The following is a 17,315-nucleotide window of genomic DNA, read 5'->3' as shown; positions in this document are numbered from 1 at the left end:
GTGTGATGGCAGTGTGGGGAGGGAAGACATCCCACCTCCCCATTCTCTGGCTTGCAACAGGTGGCGACAGGCAATCAGCTCCGTGGAGGACAGCAGCTCTGTGATGTCTTGTGGTTTTAGATGTGGGTGGCCTGTGTCAGCCCGCTGGGAGGCTCGCCTCACTTATCTCGTGCATCAGGTAAGGGGCTTTGCAGTGCACCCTAGGACAGTTGGCAGCAAGTCACCTCCTGGCTGGGCCTGCCCGAGACTCTCCATGGCCCCGGGAAGATGCGCCGTGGAAGGTGAGTCTGTATTTAGGGCTCTCTCTTCTCAGATCGATGCAGAGAGATACTGTGCCCCCGGTGGCATGGGCGACATCACCCTCCCCTGACCTTGTTAAGTGTCCTGGTCTTGAACATGCCCAGACATTGTATCTTTGCAAAGACTGTCATGAAATGAGGAACTGCAAGGTTTAGGGTGGGGTGCAGTGGGAGTGGGTCTTGAGGTCAGTGTGTTTGTGCCCTGAATCCACAGAGGGAGGACACCAAGTTTGCCAGGCTGTGTTGCAAATTATGGAAGAAGCTTTGCTTTCTCAATGATTGAGGTTTTTTTTTGGGGTGGGGTGGGACGGGGTGGGGAACCAAACCTAACAGCTTAGGCCCAGGGTTGGTAAAGTCCCTCTAAACCCCCAGATCTTCTGAAAACTTCGTGCTGGAGAGGATCCGGGAGGCAGCATACTTGGGAGGAATTCTAGAAGGTTGGCTCCGTGGGGTTAGGAGCTGGGAAGGGAAGGCTTTCGTGATTAAGCAGAAGTCTGTTTCTGGGCATCAAAAGACTGTTTTGCTGGGATTCCCCCTTTCTTCCCCAACTTGATCTTCCTAGGACGCCGAGGCCCTGGGCTCACTCTTGGCCAGGGCTTGGCCTCCTAGGAGTGAATTATAACCCACCGCACCCACTCTGGTGAAAAGGTATGGATACCACCGGAGGCAGGGTGGCTTTGATAGGGGGGTGGTACGGGCATTTTTGTTAAGGAGTTGGGCTGGTGCAAGAGACACACGTTATCGGGTCCTCACACGAGGTTACCCAACTGGCTTAGTCAGCTTTGCCTGCAAGTGGCTGCACGGGAGGCCCTTTGCTAGTGCAGGGCAGGGCATAGCTTCCTCACAACGGCAGTGGGAATGGTGGGGCTCCGCTTCCTCCTACCCACCACCCTTCAAGTATATAGTGTCAGTACAGCTGCTTGAGCCTGTAGCCAGGACCTCTTGTTCAGGTGCCAGAGCTGGCTGAGCTTGGGTACACTCATCCCATCAGGCAAGGAAGCTAGGCCGGAAGGTGGGTAAGCACTTCAGGATGGGTAAAGAAGCCAGATCGAGGGAGGGAGTAAGAGTGCCAGGAGGAACACTACCTCCCCAACCCTTCAGCTTCCCTATGCTGCTCAGACCCTCACCCTTCTTTCCTTCCCTGGTACACCCACCACTTATGGGTCCAGCCTTTTCTCTAGCCATGTGTGCCACGGGTACCTGCCCAACTAGTTGCCTTTTCTGCAGGAAGCATGTGGGAATCTGCAGGAAGCATGTGGGAAGGTGCTTTTTTTTTTTTTTTGCCTAGCCATCTCTGCTCCTTCCAGTCCTTGCCACCTCGGTCCTCACCCAGCTGGTCTGCTGGCCCCATCCTTCCCGGCTCTTGGCATCCCTACTGCATTAGCATCATCAGTGTCCTCACACACCCTGTGCACAGCAGGCTTGGCTATCTCACTGGTGCTAGGGGAGGGCCCTGCAGGGCTTCCAAAGGGAAGCCGGATCCTGTGTCCACCTCCAGCCCCATTTCCTGGCACAGCTTCCACAGGCCACAGGCTCCTGCGACTCCTGGAGGGCAGGGTGTCTGCATTGCTGCATCTTCTTCCCAAGAGAAGATACTGCTGGATCAAGGTTCACCTAGAGAACGGCCTCCTTCCATCCTTCTCCATTTCCGTGGGCTTTGTGGGTGGTCAAGAGACTAGGGAGTCCCTCCACCCCTCTTAAGACAGAAGGGAGGGTCTGGGGATGTCTCTATTGGTAGGTTCATGCCTACCGTGCAGAAAGCCTTGGGGCCCATGCCTAGTATCGTGGAAAAAAGAAAAGAGAAGATGGAGAGATAGTTTAGTGGTTAAGAGCACTTGCTGCTCTTGAAGAGGGCCCAGACTCAGTTCCCAGCACCCACACGGTGGCTCACAGCTGTCGGCACACACGTGGTGCGCACACATACATGCAGGCAAAACTGGATGGTAGATGTTGGTTTCTCCGGGTTCTCACGTGGTTCTGTAGTGTGGTGTGTCTGGCTTGTGGTCAGATAGTTGGAGCCCACCCAGCCCAGCTTCTTCAAGGACCGGCGAGTATTCAGTTGTCTGCCTCTGTGCTGAGTACCTGGCCTTAGGTCTGTCTGTCAAGGAAGGGAGTCCTCCTGTCGGTGATAGCTCCAAAGCTGTGCTGGTAGAGCTCCGGGGAGAGAGAGGCTTATGATGTTCAGGGTCATGCCCCGGGAGTCACATGTTGCTCTCAAAAAGTTCATGGATGGAGTGAAAGTTTGTGGAACCCCTTCCCAAAACAGAAGGGCCAGGCATCACCAGACACCCTGGTTTCTCTGGGTGTCTGTTTTCTCATCATTAGGAGGGCAGTGACCCCACCCTTCCCAAGTCACCCAGTGCAGATGGAGGTACCCCCAGCAGAGGAAATGCTCTCCGCCCACGCGATGGCTACGTGGCTTCGGATTACATCTGGCCGTTTCCATCTGTGGTGCACTTGCCTCTGTCCCCAGCTAGGAAGGGGGTATATTGGGTGGGGAAATCACTCCTCTCCCTGATCTCAAGCCATGGGCTGATTTCCTCTGGTGGTGGCAAGGTGGTCCCTGAGGTCTGTATCAGTTCTCAGCTGAAAGCAGTAGCAGTGCTGACCCGTCAAGGTTCTGTCACTCTAGGGTCCTGCTTTCACATACTCCAGGAGTGTGCTGATAGCCTGATCCCTGCTCTGCCAATAATTGTCCGAACAGGAGACAGACACTGCCTGGAGAGCTTAGCTTTCATGGCCTTGGTGACCCACAATGCATGCTCTATCCCAGCGGAAGACAAAGCCTTAATGGGTTTGTTTGTCTAGAGGTGCAGACAGACGGAGCAGACTGCTGGGTGATGGGTTAGAGTTAACTGAAGTCTGTCTTGGGGTTGTGCCGATGGGCTTTTGGGCAGGTGGGCCAGGGTGCTGCTTGCTGAGGCAGTGCTAAGGATGGTGCTCTGGTCTCTCTGCATTTGTTTCCTTCTTCCTTATCACTAATCAGGCTTGTATAACCAGGGTGGCCCTGCTTCCTGCTTGGGGCTATCAGTGAGCCATCTGTAGATGCAAATGACTCTACTGACAGAGCCTCGGCAGAGTCACACAGTCAGGCACTTCCTAAGTTTCTGGTTCCCCAGGGTTCAGGGCCTCCCTCTTTTCAGGGAGTTCCCTTTTGTGGGACAGCTGAGAACAGGACATGACAGGCAGTTTGGGAAGAGCTGACATCTGTTTCCATCTTCCCCTGTGTTCCCTGGTCAGAACTCTGAGATGAGCTTATTTCAGGAGTGACACAGGAGAGAATGCACAGAGGTTTAGCCTGTGACCATGAGAAGAGCCCTGGCCCTCTTTGTGACTCCACTTCTGCATCGTGAATGAACAGCCTTTCACGGAACAGTTGTCAGAACCTCCGCAGTCCTGGGGCGTGGTGGCTCATGCCTTTAATCCCAACATCCCAGCACTGAAGAAGTAGGCTGGGGGAAATCTCTGAGTTCAAGCCCAGCCTGGTCTACATAGTGATTTCCAGGACAGCCAGGGACACACAGAGAGACTCTGTCAATCCCCTCAACCCCCACCCAAAGACAAATAGAGAATCAAGTCATAAAGTCAGATATGGCAGAACCTAGAATAACACACTGAGAGGCTCCTCCCTAGTCACAGAGGACGGTAGGTGAGTGTGGACATGCTGCTGTCATAGGATCTTGGAGGTCTGAGCCCGAGATCTTCAGCCCTTGAATGCTGAAGGCACCAGTCTTTGGTTGGGTCAAGTGGCATTTTCACACTTCAGCTAATCAGTGAAGCTGGAGAGACGTGCCCAGTCCCGTCCACAGGACACAGTAAAGGCACCTGCTGGGCAGAATCCTGGGAAGCACGCCTCCCCTAGGGCGCCTAGCACAGGCCCTACAGTTCCATCTTTTGCAGGTTGGACCTTGGAGAGGAAGGCAGTGAAAAAGGTCCTGCGCTCCTGGCTCCTGGTCTACACCTGTGTCTGTTCCTGCATCTGCTGGGCAGTTTCTGTTCCAGAGCAGGGAGGAGGTGAGGGCTGGGTACTACATCTCCCTGGGGTGGCTGCACAGAGAGTTAGGGGAGCAGGGGACAAGTTATCACCTGTGAAACCCCAGGGAAAAACATGGGCCCGAGCGCTGCTGGCGCCTGTCTTCTAGTGTCCCACCCTCTCCCATCCCACAAAGCTCTGCCCGGGTACCATGGCCAAAACCCAGCCATTCCCAAGCCTCTCTTCCTGCCCCCAACAACTTCCCCTGGGACCCTCTCTGTCTGGTCTGATCCTCCCCACCCACCTCAGCTTTACCTTGAGGCACTACTGTATGTTCCCGTCGTCCCTATCCTCAGGGGCGAAGCTTGGGACATTCACTTGCTTCAGCAACGGTGTCCTCAGGATTGACTGCCGCTGGTCAGCTCCAGAGCTGGGCCAGGAATCCAGGGCCTGGCTCCTCTTTACCAGGTGAGGACGGAGGGCCAGGCCTACCGGGGAAAGGTAGAGGGTTCCCGTGGTTGGCAGCGTCCACGGTGCTAATAATATAGGGCTGTCTCAGTAACCAGGTGATGGACAGCAAGCACAGGTGCACGTTCTGGGACAGGACCTGTACCGTGGTGCTGCCGCCCGAGGAGGTGTTCTTGCCGACCGACAACTTCACCGTCACTTTCCACCGCTGCGTCATGGGGCAGGAGCAGGTCAGCCTGGTGGACTCACAATACCTGCTCAGGAGACATGGTGAGTGGGAGTAGCACTCAGCAGGGGCCTCATCGCTGGGCTGTGAGGTTGAGGCCCTGGGCCTTTGACTCCTCCTGAGCATCCTTGCCAAGCAAGATGCAGATCAGTCCCTGGAAGGGAGGGCATCACGGCCACTGCAGGGCCAGGGTTTGGGCAGAGAATGAAAAGATGCGGCCAGCTGGGGGGAAGAGCAGGGATGACTCCAGGAAGGCACCAGAAAGAACTTCTAGCAGCCGATCGTGAAGGGAAGGCAAGATTCAGAAATTACCCTGCTGTGGGGGCGTAAGGAAGTCAGTGCCAATCTTTCCCAGAGTGGCTTTCCTGAGGTAGTCTTCAGTTGAGGTCCCCCTGGTCCCCTTGACCAGGCCCCCTAGGGAATGCTCTCGGTCCCCACTTCTGGCCACACTGAGGGACACAGTGGGAGCTGCAGCCTCACGTGGCCCCTCTTTGTTGCAGTCAAGCTGGACCCTCCCTCTGATTTGCAGAGCAATGTGAGCGCTGAGCGGTGTGTCCTGACTTGGAGCATCAGTCTTGCTCTGGAGCCCCTGAGCCCATTCCTCAGCTATGAGCTGGCTTTCAAGAGGCAGGAAGAGGCCTGGGAGGTAACACGGAGTGGCTGTCTGGGCTCTCCCTCCTGGGACTGGCTAGAGCCATTGGTGAGAACAGAAGGGGCCAGAGCTAGATGTATGCGCATGCACGAGCCTGTGCTTGCGTGTGTGTCTATGAACACATAGCATGTGAGTGTGCCTATTTGTACATGTGTGTTTATATGTGAGTGTGTTTGTGCTTTGTGCTTATATGGGTGACTGTACACTGGGGCGGGAGTGGAAATGTGATGAGTGTGTACATGTACCCGTAGGTGTGTGTAAATGTGAGTGAGTGGGTTTGCTGGTGCATGTGTGTCCATTCTTTAGGACCCTGCACTCAGTCAAATACCCCCCCAACCCTGCAGCAGGCCCGGCACAAGGACCATATTGTTGGAGTGACCTGGCTCGTCCTTGAATCCGTCGAACTGAATCCCGGTTCCACCTACGAGGCCAGACTGCGTGTCCAGATGACTTTCTGGGGGGATTATGATGATGTGGCAGAGGGGGAGTATTCTAAGAGCCACTGGAGTGAGTGGAGCGAGCCCGTGCCCTTTCCCTCTCCCCGGAGATGGAGACAGGGTAGGTGCCATGGGGCGGCTGCTTTGTCAGGGCCTGGACAGAGTCCCTGGTCCTTGCTTCCTCCTGCCCCGCCTCCACCTCACCAAGCTGAAGCCCTCCCCTCGCTTCTGAGAGGTGTGAGGCGTTCATAGCCAGTGGCCACCCTCAGCAGCAAATGTGTCCAGGGCTTCACACTGGCTGGAGTGTCAGTCTAAGGCTGGACAAGACCTGGGCTTGCTTTGTGAGACGGGGCTGATCCTATCTATGTGCAGCGATGAGCACGGGCGATACGGCAGGTGGGAACGGGGAGGTACAGATAACGCAGGGACATCAGATATGACACAAACCGCAAGGCCCACTTTACACTTTCTGCTTCGGCTGACAGAACCGATGCTGGCTTTTGTGCCCTGTGGACTTAGGGGGACATCTCTGTGGCTATTCACAACCGTGGACTCTTTCTGCCCACAGGCCTCCTGGTCCCATCACGGCGATGGTCAGACAGCATCCTTGTTGCTGTGTCCATCTTTCTTCTGCTGACTGGCCTTGTCCACCTTCTGTTCAAGCTTTCACCTAGGTAGGTGGCCAACGTATGTGGGTGTGAGTGTATGTGTGTGTGTATGAATTGTGGGCATGTGTGTAAGTGTATTGGGGTACACCTGTATTTATTTGTGTGTGTGTATGTGCGTGTGTGGCTGGGGAACCACAGCTGCCCGTTCATGACACAGCTCTGTTGGCTTCATCTGAGAGTTAAGGACACATGGTTGCTTTTGGGCTCTGAACCCACTATTGGGGATCAGTCTGTATAGGACACAAGCCATGGTGTGAACGGGTACATAGGCCATTAACCAGAGAGGCCACACTGACCCACATTGGCTCCCGTCCCAGGATCTGTCCAGAGGCGTTATTTACTTATTTATTTATTTATTTATTTATTTTGATGGGCGTCACTGTGTTGCTCACTTTGGTCTTCAACAAGTGGGCTTATGAGATCTTTGTGCCTCAGCCTCCTGGGTGGCTGAGATGGTAGGCATGTGTTGCTGTGCCCAGGGGCCCTTTGAGGACAGGTTTGGATGCAGGGGGCTGGCCTCTGGCAGGTAGGAGGGAGCTCTGGTTTTGGCAATGACCTCAGGTGTTCTGGAATGTGGCCTTGGGAAAGGCTTCTCTCTGGGTCCCTTTGGTCCTGACTTTTCTCTTTTGGCTGCAGGGTGAAGAGAATCTTCTCCCAAAATGTTCCCTCTCCCGAGGCATTTTTCCATCCTCTCTACAGTGTGTACAATGGGGACTTCCAGGTGTGTGCAGGGGAACTTCAGGGAGGTGGGGTCAAGCGTGGCACTGCCAGGGCAGATATGGCCTAGAAGTCTGCCAGGAAGGTGCAGAATCTGGGCTTAGACTGCGGGGCACGAGCAACCATGGGGTCCTTATTCATGCTCTGAGCCTCCTTTATATAGAAAGTAGGCTTACATTTGTACCCTAGCTCTGACGGGTGCATATTTTCCTGTACTTACGGGAGGTGTTATGGGTCAGGGTATAGCAGTGGTGGATGGTGAGACACAGGGGGCATTTTTTGGAGGCTCCTAGTCCCGCTGGGTGACAGCATTCTTTGGGAGGGTCAGCTCTCCTGTTGCTTCACAGTGCTTCAGAACAGGCCTCTAGTTTGGTGTGTAGCTGCATTTAAGGGGTGTGCCCAGAATCTGGCTCCGCTGGATGACCCTGGACAGCATTCTCTCATGGTTTTGTTTTGCCTTTGGCACCTGTCACCCTCTGTCACATCTTTTCCTTTCTCTTTGGCACCTGGTGCTATAAGCCTGTGGCCTTGGGCTGAGGAGGTCTGAAGAGACTCGGGGTCCTCCGGGAGGAAGGTGTGATGCTTTGGGCACTGGCATTTCTTGGCTCTGGGTGTAGCGCACAGTGGAGGAGAGAGCCTGGGCTGTGCAGGCGGAGGCTCCTAGAGCGAGTCCTGAACATGCTGACCGAGCTTCCCTCCTGCCCCCTGATCTGATGCAGACCTGGGCAGGGGCCCACAGAGCCGGACCACAACCGAGACAGGATGATGTCAGCACTCCATCAGGAGGCTCGGAGTCCAGCATCTGGGAGGCTATCACAGCACTCACCTACAGCCCGGCGTGCCCTGTGCAGTTTTCCGGCCTGAAGTGGGAGTACATGGGCTCTGGCTTCCCAGAGCCCCCAAGCTCAGAGAATGTGCTGCCCACAGGCTGTCTGGAGCTGGAAGGACAGCCATCTGCCTACCTGCCCCAGGAGGACTGGGCCCCCCTGGGCTCTCCCAGGCCCCCTCCTCTAGACTCAGACAGTGGAAGCAGTGACTATTGTGTCTTGGACTGCTGTGAGGAGTGCCAGCTCTCAGCCTTCCCAGAACTCACCCAGAGCCCCGAGCTCACACAGGCTCAGCTTATGGCCCTTCCTGTGTCCAGCAGGGCCTGACACCTACCAGGGAATGTGGGCACTGTCCTCCCTCCTACCCTTGGATGGCACCAGACTTAGCCTCAGCCAGACGCACCATGCATGAACCGAAGGCCCTGGGGCTTACCCTTGGGTGGGGGCAGGGAACTCTGGAGAGGATGCAGTTGTGGTGATGGAAGCAACCGGCTGCTTTTCACCCCTCTGCTGGAGTCTCATCCTAACACCAGCACCCGCCACCCTCTCCTCTTTCGGGCTTTGTCTTAGGCCTGAAAAGAGGGTTCGACCGACAGGCAGCTTGGCCTGTCCTCATGCCTTTAAAGGGTTAGCCTGAGCCCAGGGACACTGCTGAGACACGAGTGAATTGTCCTCCCTCTGTGCTTTCCTGAGGTGCCTTCTGCACTAAGTCAAAACGACATTTGACCTTCCAGACTGTGCGTGGCTGGGGCTGGAGAGAATTCTGGAGCTTCGAGCAGCTGAGATTGACCGTCTCCCAGCTTTCAGGGTTCTAAGATCAGCAGGATGGAGTCTCACTGGGTGATTCAGAGAACAAAGTAATTAACCCGTGTGTGTTAATTGCTTTCCTGTTGATGTGATAAAAGCGGCTTATGGAAGAAAGTGCTTGTTTTGGTTTAAGGTTCGAGAGGAATAGGAATAATACATCCTGGTGCCGAGGCCTGGTGGCAAGGGGCCAGTGTGGCAGCAGGGACAGGAAGCTGTGTAGTGGAAGTTTTGCTTTCTTTAAAACCCAGTGATGTTACGTTTTTGTTTTAATCCCAACCATGGGACATAGGGCCGCATTAGTTTCTCCACAGCTGATAACAACCTCCTTCAGTGACTCGGAGAGGAGGGGGGCGTGGTCTTTGTCAATTGATAACAGCCTCTTCAGGCTTCTGAGGAAGTAGCTTTGAGGGACGATCGGAGAAGGAAGAAGGCTGCTGCTGCGTTTGCTAGTTTACTGGTTAGCTGGACTACCAGATATCCTGACAACTGAGATCGGACTTGCCCCAAAGAACCCGAGGGCCCTAAACAACTGGAAGTAACCAAAGAGCACGCCGCCCCCTCTCCCCACTCACCTTCTTTCTCTCCTACCCAGGGTTGGGGTGCTGGAAGGTATCAGGAGGGATAAAGGTTGGAGAAGGAAGGTAGAGGCATAAGAAGCCCCATTAAAACAGAGTTAAAACGTAACGCTACAAAGCCGAGAGCTCACATCTCAGTCAAAAGCATGAAGCAGAGCGAAGAGCCCTGACGTTTTTCACCCTAGCAAGGCTCCACAACCTCCCTAAACAGCGCCACCAAGTGTTCAACTCTCTGAGCCTATCTGTTCAGGTTCATTTCTCGTTTAAACCATCATTACTACCTTCTGTCCCTAACCTTCCACTGTTTCTAGGAGAAAAAGCTGAAGCCAGCCAGGGCCACTAGAGAGAGTTGGAAGCAACCATTCCTCAGCAGCCTGTGAAGGACACCGACACCCGTAACTGCCTTGTGGGGTGGCCCAGAGAGGGTGGTGGGAGGACTAGAATGTGACTGTTGTTTTCCTAGGCCTGCCCTAACAGAGTACCAGAAACTGGTGGCTAATACTGTGGATTGTTTTCCCTTGCTCTGATGTTCAGGGGTCTCGAGTGGAGATGCCATGAAGGCCATGACCCTGCAGGGGAGGGTTTGTTTCAAGCCTTGCTTCACATTTATTTCCTTCTGAGCAACCTCTTCCGGACTGAGACTAGAGGCTACCCCAATGGCGGGGACAGAAACAGGCTGAGCAGATGGACGCCTTTGTGCATATTTAGAGCCTTCAAGCACGGAGCCAACAGGAGTCCTCTTGATATTTGAAGGGTTTTAAAAAAGCGAGTGTGGGAGAAATGGTGGGGCAAAGATGACTTCTGAGCCCGTTCGTAACGTTGTGCAAGAAACAGAACCACTGCGTGTTAGGCTTGGTGGCTGGGGGGAACAGCGCAGCATTGAGCGCTCAGAGCTGGGGTTCTGGGAATGCTCACGCTGACCCCAGGGGGCGCGTTGACTCACAGGGTCATCCACGGCATGATTAGGACCTGGTTAGGACCGAGAGAGGTGGAGTCTCCCTCCAGACCAGTTCCCTGCCTCACCTGTGCTGGCATGTGGAGACTTTAAAACAGTGACCACGTTATTTAGAATAAGTCAGTTCAGTGGAATAAAAATTTCCTGAGACAAATGAAATCTCTTGTTTGTTAGTAAGCTATCAATTATTTTATCTTTCTCTTCTTGATCCCAAGGCTTACGGCTACACGGTATATTTCAGTGAATGTAAATCAACCCCAAGATTTGTGTGTTTTGTAGATCATGGAATCATCTGTGAATATAGTTTAAGTGTAAAATTTTACAAAGGGCAATTTAAGATTCAGATTTTTTTTTTTTTAAAGTTTCTGTAACATAATTCCAATGACCATCATGGCCCTTACGAAAACAAGTAAGATGTAATCAATTGATGAGAATAATTGTCAGCGATTATTTCAAAACACAGTAACTAACCCTGGGCAATGATTACTAGACAGCCATCTCATTTGCCTGGCTGTGCAATTAATAGCTGTTATTTAGAAGCCTGAGGACTGATGGAAAGGTTTAATGTCTGTGACAATTCATTCAAAACACAACAGTAATGGGCCATTAGAAAAATTCATTTTGCTGGGTGGTGGCGGCACGACTTTAACCCCAGAACTCAGGAGGCAGAAGCTGGTAGAACTCTGAGTTCAAGGCCAGCCTGGTCTACAGAGTGAGTTCCAGGACAGCAAGGGCTACACAGAGAGAACTCTGTCTCCAAAACCAATTTATTTTTATTTAATGAAAGTGCTCATTGCCTGAATAAAGCATTTTAGAACCCACTGTCTGGTCTCTGCCGTAACGCAGATGACAGTCTCAGGAATGCATCTTGTTCTTTGGCTATAAAGATCTATGAGAGAGTGGTGTTTTCCTCCAGTGTCCAAGAACAAGGATATCGAGAAAAACCTCAGATTATTAATACAATTAGAGCATTTTGGAGGTGAGTTTTCTGCATAATTCTCTGAGGTGATGATTTATTTCCACATTAACTCATGGTATCTAGGAAAATTTAAGCAATAAAGATTTTTCTGGGCTGTGGATGTGGCTGAAAGGTGGAGCCTGAGGCCCTCGCCAGTGCTACAGAAAGTTTCCCCATAGTCTCTGTATTCGTGCTTTTTTGTCTCTGGTAGCAATTGCCTTCGGGTCCAAAGTGTGGATAACTTTCTACACTCCTTACGTCTTTCAATAATTATTTTCTCTTATAAATAGATAAGTATATTTTGCTATTCTTTCATGTGTACATTTGAACTAAAAGTATTTTTTTTCTTCTTTGCATTAAAAGTGTTATGTGTACGGGTGTTTTACCTGCATGTATGTCTGCTCACCATGTTTGTACAGTGTCCTCAGAGGTCAGGAGGTCTCCTGGGACTGGAATTACAGATGGTTGTGAGCTGCTATGTGGGTCCTGGAAATAGACTCCTGGTCCTCTGGAAGAGCAGCCAGTGCTCTTAACCGACGAATCATCTCTCCAGCTCTGCATAGGCCCTTTCGGCCAGTACATATATAAGAATTCTTTCCGAAATAAACTCTAACATCAAAAAGGGTTATGTCTTCATTAAAGGCCATGCCATGTTCCTCACATTGGTAGAGCTTCTATCCAGTATAGACTCTGTGCTGTTCTGGAAAGCTTGAACAGTGGTAAAGGTTTTTGCTTTACTCCTAACATTTGCAGGGTTTCCTCCAGTGTGAATGCTCCTGTTTGCTAAGGACTGAACATGGGCTCTAGGATTCTCACATTCTTTTTGTTTGTTTGCTTTTTTTTTTTTCAATCAAGGTTTCTCTGTGTAGCCCTGGCTGTCCTGGAGCTCACTCTGTAGATCAGGCTGGCCTCGAACTCACAGAGATCTGCCTGCCTCTATCTCCCTAATGCTGGGATTAAAGGCCTGCATCTCCACTGCCTGGATGCATTTTCGCTATCTTTACATCTGAAGGGTCTCACTCCTGTGTGTGTGTGTGTGTTTAATACATACTTATTATATATATAGTTAGATATCTATTATGTATTATTTTATATCATGCTTAAAATTATATATCATGCTTAATAAAAGATGAACAATATTAAGAACCTTTGCCACAGGGCTGGAGAGATGGCTCAGTGGTTAAGATCCCTTTGTTCTTCCAGAGGACATGAGTTCGATACCCAACACCTCCATCAGGTAGCTCCCGCCTGGCTGTAAGTCAAGCTCCAAGCACGCCTGACTCCCTCTCTGGATTCAGCCATCACCCCAACACATGTGGCTTGTGCTCAACATGCACGCACACACGCACATTAAAAAGGGGACTGGAGAGATGACTCACAGTTAAGAGCACTGGCTGCTTCTTTGCTCCCCAGCCCCCACACGGTGGCTCCCAACAGTCTACAACTCCAGGCCCAGGAGATCCAGTGCCCTCTTTTGGCCTCCGCTGGCACCGGGCCCGTACACGGAGCACAGTCATACAGAGAGGAAAAACACCCACACCCATACCCACACCCATACATGCAAGAGATCTGTAGAACTGTGCAAAACTCACAAATACATTTGGAGAGGAATCGTTGGTCTTTAAAAATGACACTATTGAGACAGACGTTTAAGGAGAAAAAGATGAAAAGAAAGCTTCAGTTCTCTATTTTCCCATCTTTTCTGACTTTAATACAATTTCTAATTTTACACTTGGTAATATATTACTCTTGGATTTTTTTTTTTAAAGAAAGGAAGTAATAAAATACATGCTTGTGGCACGGAGGTAGAATGGAATGCAAACACACGGAAGTATGCCCCGGCTCAGACAGTCAAATCACAGAGTCAGCATCTCAGTCCAAAAGGGAGAGCCCTCACGCAAAGAGAAACTAAACCAATAGGTTTCAAACATGATGCTGCACTCATGTCATGATGATGAGGAAGCAGTTCACAGAGGGAAGCCAGAAAGAGAGAGAGAGTCAGAGACAGAGACAGGAAGAGAGAGACAGAGACGAAGAGAATAGAGAGAGAGAGACAAAGAGAGACACAGAGAGAAAACACTTTAACCAGAGAACGAAATTCTTAGCTGTAACAGGACAGCATCAAAGGACACATCCCTGCTGTGACACCAGTGGCCAAAATAAAAGTGAAGGGTAGTTTAATCTACTCCCGGGAAGACACCCATTTAGGGAAACGTCACTCTGGGTGCACCTAAGGTTTGCCCTGCAGAGGGGCGTTAAACAGATGTGCATTAGTGTTCTAGAGACGGGCCCATTCTTCTATTCCTTATATGCAGCCTCTTGGTTACATTTCCTTATAACGCAGAATAAGCAGTTCCATTCTCTTGCTGTGAGATTCTCCTGAGAGACGCGCTTCCTCCTCACTGTGGACAGTTTGTTCACAGCGTGGCATGGGTTTATTTCACTGGCGATGCCTACATGTTTGGAATGTGTCTGCCATCTTTATTAAAATTTTTGAAAGTTTCAACCCTTTCCCTCTTCCCTTCTGGAGTTCAGATAATTAAACAAATTCTTATTTATCCTTTGAAAATTTCACTTGTACAGACTATACGTAATTTGATCATATCAGTTCCCTATTTCCTCCAGCTTGACATGGAATCTCCAACCTGTCTCCCTCCCAAATACGCATCTCTATTTTGTACTTATTATTACTTTCTCTCTGAGTCCATTTGATGCTGACTGTATGCCCCCTACCGTGGCCACCTTCTGGGGCATGGGTAGGCTCTCAGGAGCCGTATCCACAAAGAAAAACAGCTCCCCCTTTCTCAACAGTATCCTCTGCTAATGGCTCCTCCAATTGGGCTGAGGCCTTCTCCTCCATCCTTGCCGGTATCTTTCTTTCTTTTTGTTTCTTGAGACAGGGTTTTTACGTGTAGCCTTGGCTGCCCTGGAGCTCACTGTGTTGACCAGGATGGCCTCAGACTCACAGAGATCTGCCTCCCTCCGCCTCCCGAGTGCTGGGATTATAGGCATGCACAACCATGCCTGGCTTTTTCTTTCTCTTTTTTAAAAAGACTTAATTCACTTTATTTTTCATATATATGTGCATATATATATGAAAAATAAAGTGAAAAACATGCACTGTCATGTTCTTTAGAACCTTATCCTTTAGGGATGCACCCAGGAAAAAGTCAATAATCTCAGATTCCTTAAAGGGCAGGGAGAACAGGAAGATCCCCAGCGACTTGATCTTCATGTCCTTGTCCAGGTGGCCCATCTTGATCACAGGGATCCACTCCTTGTCCTTGGCTTTATCTCCAAGAGCCTGGAGGCCTCGTCCACAGCCACCGCCTTGACCATGACCTCAGCCTGGAAGACTGCTGCCAAATCCTCCCCAGAAGCCTAATCCCGGGCCTGGGCCCGGGCCCTTCTGCTGTACCTGCATCCCTGTCATTTGGTGTTTTGCAGAAGCAGCAGCCCCAGCTGGAATTTTCACGCCTTGATCCTGTGAAGGCCTTTCGGGGACGACTAAGGCCACTGTGAGTGTACAACAGGGACATGGAGCCGCCGGTGGTTCTTCAGCAACAAGTTCCTGAGAGGGAGGACCAGGACCAGGGGGTAAGAAACAAAGAGGATGCGGAAGTCTGGGGTCAGGAGGCCTTGCACAAGCTGATGGCTTCCACGAGCAAATTTATTAAGAAGTGCGACATCTTATCTACATTTTGCAGGGGGAAAATCAGACAGAGTCAATAGGAAGCTATCCTACAGTGGAAGAAAGTCAGCACGGGGCTCATCCAGCAGTATTGAGCAAAGGAGACAAAGGATACCTCAAGTGTCCCGTAGACTGAGCACGCGGCGCTCTCGGGGCTGATGACCCAATCTCTTCAGGGGAAACGTCAGGGCCTCCAAGAAAGCCTTGGACTGGCCAGGCTGCCAGCACAACAGCCACGACAGGTCCAGCAGCATCTAGCAGCCCACTTCCTCATCCTCTGGCTTCTCCACTCTGCTCTGTCTTGCTCCTCTTCTGCGGTCTTCCTCGAGGCTTGACGGAGGGGAGCTTTGTATAGATGACCTAACTGTGGCTGATACTCACACACAGCCACTATTCTCAGCCCTCTGATTGCGATAGCCCCTACCCACTGCAACGAGAAGTGCTTTGATCATCATTGACAACCTTTATAAGGGAATTTCACAGTGACCGCTCAGGGAAACGCCACCAGAAGGCTCCCCTAGCAACTGTGATTTCTCAGCCGTAGGGTTTGATGAAATTTACAGGACCAGACAAGAAGTCCGTGCTGTGAGCTGGGGGTGGTGGTGGCACTCGCCTTTAATTCCAGGGCTCGGGTGGCCGAGGCAGGTGGCTCTCTGAGTTTGAGGCCAGCCTGGTGTACAGAGCAAGTTCTAGGATGGCCAGGGCTACACAGAGAAACCCTGTCTCATCCCAGCCATCATGCTACTGTTGTACTGATGGCGGTATCACGCCCAGCAGGTCAGGTTTGTAGCAGGCAGGGTCCGACAATGGCTAAGACCATCGAGTCTTCTCTTCCGGTGAAAGCTAGCCAGAAGGGAGGGTTTCCTGGTAAGCGTGAGACTGATTTGTCTGTGTCCTGTAAAGAAAGCTCAGCAGGGGCTTCTTGTTCAGTTATGCTGGGCAGCCGAGAGCAACGGCAGCAGCATGTGTTGCTTTGAGAGACTCTGGGTTCCCCGTGCCCAGGGACTGCCAGGGAGGTATCCTGTGTCCAGCACAGATTTCCCCTTAATAACCAGTGTTTTCTGGGGGCACTATTATCCAGTCAGGCAGGGTACCTTCGTTCAAACTCACTTTTGGTGTTGTGTTTTTTAAAGCTCACAATCTCATAGATTTCCACAAAGGTTCTTTGTACCACGCTAACGTTTGGTGCCCATCTCTTACTCTGCCTTGACGCTCTAAATCATCCACGTTGGCAGCTACTGACCTTGGATTTCTCAGTTTAAGTCCGGTTTCACCCAGTGCGATAGTTATTTCTCGCTCTTTGTTGTAATGCCTGTTTCTTATTAACAACATAAATTTCTTGATTTTGTTTCGATAGATGATTATGTATTTTAAATTTTACTATGCATCTGAGAATGGTTATCCTGAATTTTCTTTTTTCTTTTTGGTCAGGTGATCCATAACTTAATGTGTTTCAAAAAATTCTTTTTGAGATACTGATTTTTTTCCCACTTAAATCACTTTGAAAATAAAATCTAATAAAAACTTCATTTTGGGGGATAGACAATCTCTAAAAATCTAGTCATGGGGCTGGAGAGAGGAGTGGTTAAAAGAGCTTGCTGTTCTTGAAGAAAACCCAGGTTTGGTTCTTATCATCCACACAGCAGCTCACAGCTGTCCATAAATCCAGTTTGGGGGACCAGGTTCCATCTTCTGATCTTTGTGGGCAGCAGGCACTGCCGTGGAGCACAGACATACACACAGGTGAAACACCCACACACATAAAATAAAAACATATAAAAAAAAACCCCATAATGGCGTATGTATTCAACCAAAACACTCCTTGTTCTAACATTTAAATATGACTGAGTATCATTTGTAAAAAGTAAACTCAAGATGTCCTTGACTTCAAATAATTAATAATAATAATAATAATAATAAAAACCAGTTTGTTTTTTATTCCAGTCAGAGCAATGTAAAGTGGTGCTTCTGGCTGGCAAATGTGATTCTTTTCGTTTGTTTGGGTATTTTAACGGTTTTGTCATACTAACCTGTTTGGGGTGTTTCCGAGACGGTTGTTTTC

The 17,315-nt window shown here is 50.7% G+C and overlaps 1 protein-coding gene across 2 annotated transcripts; it reads left to right on the top strand.

Annotated features, from left to right (window-relative positions):
- The first annotated feature begins 253 nt into the window (after window positions 1-253).
- On the top strand, window positions 254-10,011 carry Il9r (interleukin 9 receptor). 2 transcript variants are annotated; one of them, XM_021657603.2, is made up of 9 exons: window positions 254-281; window positions 4,200-4,319; window positions 4,629-4,740; window positions 4,832-5,010; window positions 5,467-5,612; window positions 5,966-6,176; window positions 6,624-6,729; window positions 7,360-7,444; window positions 8,160-10,011. In XM_021657603.2, the coding sequence occupies exons 1-9, from the start codon at window positions 254-256 to the stop codon at window positions 8,592-8,594; spliced, it is 1,422 nt and encodes a 473-aa protein (XP_021513278.1). In that variant the 3' UTR covers window positions 8,595-10,011. The 2 variants fall into 2 exon arrangements, with proteins under 2 accessions (XP_021513278.1, XP_021513276.1); XM_021657601.2 differs by having other exon boundaries at window positions 5,963-6,176.
- The last annotated feature ends 7,304 nt before the right edge of the window (window positions 10,012-17,315 follow it).

This window comes from Meriones unguiculatus, chromosome 11 (assembly GCF_030254825.1).
Source record: "Meriones unguiculatus strain TT.TT164.6M chromosome 11, Bangor_MerUng_6.1, whole genome shotgun sequence".
Lineage (NCBI taxonomy): Eukaryota > Metazoa > Chordata > Mammalia > Rodentia > Muridae > Meriones > Meriones unguiculatus.
This window is presented reverse-complemented; position numbering and strand designations above follow the sequence as displayed.